The sequence below is a fragment of the Gossypium arboreum genome, chromosome 8, assembly GCF_025698485.1.
Source record: "Gossypium arboreum isolate Shixiya-1 chromosome 8, ASM2569848v2, whole genome shotgun sequence".
In the NCBI taxonomy this organism is placed as follows: Eukaryota; Viridiplantae; Streptophyta; class Magnoliopsida; order Malvales; family Malvaceae; genus Gossypium; species Gossypium arboreum.
The window spans coordinates 49,126,376-49,132,998 of NC_069077.1; the positions used below are offsets into that span (position 1 = coordinate 49,126,376).

The 6,623-nt window shown below is 34.0% G+C and overlaps 1 protein-coding gene across 1 annotated transcript; it reads right to left on the minus strand.

The window, feature by feature from the left end:
- Positions 1–447: 447 nt before the first annotated feature.
- Positions 448–6,164, minus strand: LOC108464426 (protein HLB1-like). Its single transcript, XM_017764724.2, has 14 exons — positions 5,585–6,164; positions 4,784–4,906; positions 4,599–4,668; positions 4,307–4,420; positions 3,998–4,081; positions 3,569–3,619; positions 3,424–3,453; positions 3,227–3,289; positions 3,074–3,139; positions 2,778–2,903; positions 2,516–2,551; positions 1,390–1,509; positions 851–1,039; positions 448–707 (listed from the first exon to the last, which is right to left on the minus strand). The coding sequence occupies exons 1-14, from the start codon at positions 5,917–5,919 to the stop codon at positions 597–599; spliced, it is 1,518 nt and encodes a 505-aa protein (XP_017620213.1). The 5' UTR covers positions 5,920–6,164; the 3' UTR covers positions 448–596.
- Between the last annotated feature and the right edge of the window lie 459 nt (positions 6,165–6,623).

Consider the following 6,623-nt stretch of genomic DNA (forward strand, 5'->3'; position numbering starts at 1 on the left):
TGGACTAAATTCTTAAAAATAAAAAACAAAAACTAATTCATAAATTTATGAATAATACAAAAACTTATAGCATATTTTAACCAAACCTTAGTATATAGTATAGAAATACAAATAAAAATTGATATAAAAATAAATAAATGTATATGAAAATAACCCACTTGCATAAATATAACATCACTTTAAATTTATACACTTCCATAACTTTTGAATTTTTTCTATTGACATTGTTAATAATTATTAAAATTTATCAATATAATTATATTTGACACGTATGAAAAGTTTTGAATCAACAATTTTAACAATTTAATTTTTTTTTAAATGTATGGAGATTTTAATTTACTCAATTAGTATAATCTACATGAATACAATATGAAATATGAAATATGACCGTCAAATTATTATAGTATTAATGTTTTTTACCAAACTGTAAAATGATCAAAATATCAGTTGAGATGCCAAATAAATAGCTTAACCAGACAGTATTCCAAAAATTTTGATAATATACAGGAGTCAAATTAGATCCGAGGAAATATGAAAGTAATGCAAATAAACTAAAAAAAAAAAAGAAAATGAAAGGTCCATACATAAAGCAACAATTAGCCCGTAATGATACCCGCCAGAATATCAGTCTTACCTCGTGCATAAATTGTGTAAACTAAGCGGATGGCGTCAAGCCATCCGTCTAGTGATTCCCACGAGTCAGCAACCTGAAAGCAACAACAGAAGATGGTCACTAAAGCCATGCCAAGATAGCAGCATCCAAAGGAAAAAAATGGGTAATAATTATCAAGTTTTCCGACAGGTTTGAGATGAAATTTCTAGAATGCAAATTGAAAAGCACGATACTTACCAAGAAAACTTGACCAGAGGTGGTATCGATACAGAGACCTGCACCTGGGGGTAAAGTCAGATCAGCACATGCTGATACAGAAACAATATCTGGAATATCAACTCTTATAGCCCTTTTGTCCATATCTGTTACATCTGAAGTTCTTCCAGAGAGGCTCCGGGTAATTTGTCTCTGATCAACCCTGATGACCTGCTCCATTGGAAAAATTGAAGAGGATACGGACATGGACATGGACATGGACATGGACATGGAGAAACGTAATCAATGTCTGAGCAGATCTGTCCTTTTACTACTCTAAGTTAGGGTCACTATTTAAGCAATTAAACAGAAAAGCAATACATGCTAGGACAAGTGGCGACAAACAAGCAGTGAACACTATAATACACTCCAAATTCCAAAGGAACTTACAACAACATAATTTCAGCCATTAACTATCAAAATATGTTTGACAAAACTAATGTCCATGGTCAGGCAAAAATGAATGAAAATTGATATCAATTAGGCACGGACAACAAAAAGACCAAACAGTTTCTTTTTACCTGTTGAAGTGCTTCATGATTCAAAAAGAACTCTGTTCTCTTCCAAGCACCATGAGGAGCCATTGAATTTCCTGCTGGTGGTGCAGTAAGATAACCATCCTTAAGATGGGGTAAAGGTAACTGTCAAAATTTTATTTCGGTTAGACATAATATTAAATGAGTTGCCCAGCCAATTCAATTAAGAAGGAACAGAGTGATGGCTTCCGCAATAATAGTTCTCTTAACCAGGTGAGCCATCTGATTTAAACATGAACGAGCAAATGAGAAAAAAATAATCTTCAAGACAGGCACTCGAAAATGAAGAGGGTGAAAGAATACAATTACAGTAGCTTGCAATTACATTTTTAAATAAAATTATGTTTCTTATGATTTGAATACAAGATCACTAAGCCAAGGAGGTATTGCTAGGCCAAATCAGTTTATGCTATGTTTGGGAACATCAATTGGATTTCATTTGCTATATATAGTGAGAATGAAGCGCATACATTATATATAAAAATTAAGATTCAATATGATTACATATTTGAAAGGTATAAAAGCATGATTTTCAAAATCACAAATATGTATGGGAGTTTTAAATTCACCACCAAAATAGGCATCTGACAAATCCAAGAGCCTGCAAAATAATCACAAATTTTACATTTATATGTGTTCTATCACACAACCTTTTTTAACTTCAGATTTTCAAACAATGCATCCTCACTTATGTTGCGAGGAAAACTAAATGAACATTGTTGGGGGTCAGCATGGATTGGCCAATCATTGAATAGGTTCACATTTCAAGCCAAAGGAATACTATTTGAAAAAGCATTGGAAAGCATGTGGTCCTTATACTGAAAGGATATTTTGCATCAAACCGAAGTTTCTGGTGCAGCTCAAAGATATAGTTGTGGTGCACTGATAATTGACAGTTAAAAACAGCACTAATGACTGACAAGAAAGAACTGCAGAACTAGAAGGATTACACCAAAAATACTCCTACAGTAGTAATAAATGCTAATTAACCAGGTAAAGGAACAGAAGATCGTTTTCATTCTAACAGACTCAACATTTCTTATGGAAGATTCAATCAATTTAGAAAACAAAATAAACCTAAAAATACATTGTTGAAAGATTATATACTGACCATTGAACGAACAAGCCTCAAGGCACTGCTGTAAACCTGGATGTATTTAAAACATCAAATAAGAACATATCCACAAAACTAAGATAGGAAATCAAAATGCAGAACACTGGAACTTTTAAATTAAGGAGAAAATTAAGAAGTATAACATTAGCTTTCTTTAGTAAACTCGTGACAAAATTTCATTAGCCAATAATTGAGCCACATATATAGCCTGAATGTAGGGTAAACCTCAGTAGTCCAGAAAAATACATTGATCTCTTACCGAGTAATTTGGTTTCAGTGCATGAGCAGCCGCAATATAGATAGCAGACTGGCTATACAGCTCATCTGGGGAAACTTCTTTCAGATTCGGCGAACCTTGTCTTAAGGTATCCTCAGCTAGTCCATACTGCATTAGAAATAGAAATATTTCAATTTCCAAATCAATGCTTCACTTGTTTGAAATTTCACTTGATAAGGTCATTATCTAATCTCATTAATTTCACAAATGAATGTATCATAGGTGAGAATAGGATCATGCCATCCAGTATCACGGCTAGTAATAACCAACAAACTTACCAGAACAGTTCCAAGGTTGTATATTGCTCGATGGAAATCAAATTGCAACTGTATTGCAGCACGAAACTGCATTTAAAGCAAAGGGAATTGTAAGAATTGAAATGCAAAGTGAACTTCTTTTAGGACTTATCAGATGTCAAATGACTTTTGTACCTTACTAATTGCAGTCCTGACAATTTTTTGCTTCTCCCGAGCTGGAACAATTGCACTGAGTTCCTAAAGCATGCATGATAGAACATGAAAGTAAGCATAGCGTTCTAGGATTTCATAGGAGTAGACTCAGAAATTTGAAAGATACAGAAATAAAATGAAGCTGATTACAATATCAACATCACTAAAACAGGGTTTACCTGAAGAGCAAGTCCCCAATTGTTTAGAGCCTGAAAGAGATTTAAGAATCCTTAAAACCACTAAGATGTAGAATAAAAATGAAAGATGTAGTCATTCTAGTTGGGAGAATTACAAGACTAAAAGAAACAATTACTTCTAATATACCTGGGGGCTATTCCAGTTGAGCTGGACAGCTTTTTCATAGTTTTTTGTTGCCTGAAAACCCATAACAATAGGATTAGGCTCTATCAAAGTAAAGGACAACGCTTTTATTACTAAAGCAAGGCATTCCTTTGAAAACACCAAGGATTTCTACACAGCATGACTACAAGGACAATGTGCTTCAGCACTAATTTCCAGAATGACTGTATACCAAAACTCCAAAGTAAAATCCAGTTCCATGGTTCATTGGCCTTACTAAATTAGATTATATAACAGCATGCAGCTAACATGAAACATAAAGAGGAAACAAGATCTTATCCACACATGGAAAAGGTTTTCCATGACAAGACACCAAGATTTGCCTATAAAGGACTAGTATTGTTCATACAAAAGTCTAGCATGACTAAGATATCAAAATTATAAAGTAAGAACCTGCTCCCATAGTTCTTCAGCCTCTTTGGTCCGACCACGCATTTTTGCTCGATCAGAGATTGCTATAGCCCAGTTGTAGAAAGCCTGTCATGCAATGAAATTGCATCAAAGTCATGAATGAATATCATTAGTGTATATATTATACAGCTCTACACTTATTTCAGTAAATTCTGTTGTGCATTCAGTTTCTTATCTGGCTTATGCACTCTGAGCAGTCATCATGCCTTTTTTAATTGAAATGGAACTTAAAAAAACCAAAAGATCATAGTAATGCAATGGATCATCAGCAACATGAACAAGCACACATACATCATGAAGTGTCGGGCAAAGACGAGTAGCCTCGTCATACTTTTTACAAGCCTCCTCTAGCAAGGCATCTTTAGAAGGTGAAGTAGAATCTGGACTAACATTATCTGCACTTTCCTGCAAGCCAAATAAGAACAGAAAGGACATGATATGAGAAATCTGCATCATTTTGCAACCATTACAATATGCTTAAATTGACAATGTTAAGGAGGCTGCCCTTGCTGTATAATAATAAGACATGATAATCATTCTGAATGATGTTAAGCGAACATCAACATTAACCAGTATCTCAAACCTGAAGAACCAATGCCCAATTGTAGAGAGCATCATAATCTTCTGGGTTTCTCTCCAGTGCAGTAGCATACCTACAAAATTTGACTGAAAATCAGTACTATTGAATAGCAGACTCTAAAGCGGCAACATATCAAGCTCAATATGGAAGTAAAGTGTGAAAAGTGTATAAAAATAAGATGACAGTACCTCCTGGCAGCATATATAAGAATCCGTTGACGAGACCTGCCTTCCTCATCAGTACCAGTGACACTATTGATCAACTCCATTGCAGCATTATTTTGGTAGGACTGACATTGCGTGTTTTCTTGACTGAAGCATATATAAATCATGTAGTAGACAATGGTATCATTCACAAGCAGAAGAAACAAGGATCACATCATATTTACTCCAACAAGACTAGGAAACCTTTACTGCATGAATGGCGGCATATGAAAATGAACATAAACTGAATTCTATAAAGTGCAAAATCCCAAAACCAAGGATTCCTTCATCGAAGTTGGAAAAGATTAAGATTACAATTGATGCCGAACTTGAAATTCAGAACTAATTTAATGACTCAAAAGCAGGAAAAAAAATCTAATTGCATCTGAAGTTCAAAGATAACGAGCTTCTAACATAACAATCATGTTCAAGAGTAATGGAAGACCTTTGATGGGAGAACAGTTGCTCATCCATGCAATTAATGAAAATGAACTCGTAGACTAAAAGGAAGAGTACGCCTTAATTGCATCTAGTAGTTTGCCAATAGATAATCAAGAATCAAAATTCTGTAACTTCTCTGTTCGGGATATAAAAGAGAAACAGCATAATTTTAGGTTCAGTTGAAACTCGAAGAATTCTCCACATTTAATTGAGGAGAATAATCAACGGGGACCTTCAAAGATCGAAAGATTTGTACGTTGAAATCTCGTTAAATCCAATTACAAATTAAAGAGTGTAATTTTTTGATCAACTGAAACTCGAAAAGAGAAGGAAAAAAGAAAGTACCTGTAAGGAGAACCTGCATCATCTTCGTCGCTTTTCAATTCACTTAGCAATTCTCTCATCGTGAAAGTCCGGTTCTCGTCATCTTTACGCCGCCCTGGAGGAGCAACTTGGTCGGTTGAAGCTTGTTTGGTCGTCTCATTCGATTGGATCGAGCTCTCATTGTTCGGCTCCGGCTTCGGAACGACATCAGTTACCACAGGTTCCGGTTTCAGTTCCTCTTCCGGTTGTTGTTCAGGTTGAGATTCTACTTTCAATTCCGATTCCGGTTCGGGCTCGGGCCGGGGTTGTGGCTGGAAACCATTTTGAAGTTCGGATCCCTCAATCGTTTCGGACATAGCGTTGAACGAGAGATTTGCGTGCAACGCCAAAGCGGAATCCAAGAAGATCTGAAAGAGAGAACTAGAAAATATAGCGTGTTGAAGCCAAGATCCAATGCAAAAAAGGATGTTACTTCAGCAGGGCCGTAATAAGTCGCAGTAAAAGTAAAACATAGGTAAGCTACTATGTAAGAGTACAACTGTTATCTTCAAATGCCAAGATTCCTCCCTCATTACTAAATTTTAATGTATTGAAACCTAAGTTCGCAGGGTGGTGTTGACCATTTTCCGAAAAAATCATTATTAAAAAACCTAAATTTTGAACACGATATTAAGCTTTAAAAAATAATTAAGTTGGTTTAAAAAAATGGTTCTGGCATAGCTTTTATATTCAAAACCAAAATACAACATTTCTTATGTAATTTATATGACATCAAATGAAATATACTTATAATTTAAATATTAATTCTTTTAGAAATTTAATTAAAAATATATAATGGTTATAATTATATAATCGTTAAATATTAAATAAAACAATTATTTTTAAAAAATAATATATATATATATATATATGAAAGTGCTAACGAACTTAAATGAATTATTTATAAATATGGGTAAATTTAGTTGAAATTTGAAATTTATATTTTTTCTAAGTTAAAATTGGAAATTTATTATGGTATTAATATTATGGACCTAATTTAATCTCAACTCAATCCATAAAT

What these genes read in the sequence shown, in the direction of transcription:
- LOC108464426 (XM_017764724.2), bottom strand. Translation starts at nt 5,919, where the DNA reads ATGTCCGAAACGATTGAGGGATCCGAACTTCAAAATGGTTTCCAGCCA. An exon ending in TCAGGACTGCAATTAGTAAG is followed by an intron (nt 3,140 to 3,226) that starts GTACAAAAGTCA and finishes CTTTAAATGCAG; the next exon opens with TTTCGTGCTGCAATACAGTT. An exon ending in ATCATGAAGCACTTCAACAG is followed by an intron (nt 1,040 to 1,389) that starts GTAAAAAGAAAC and finishes CCAATGGAGCAG; the next exon opens with GTCATCAGGGTTGATCAGAG.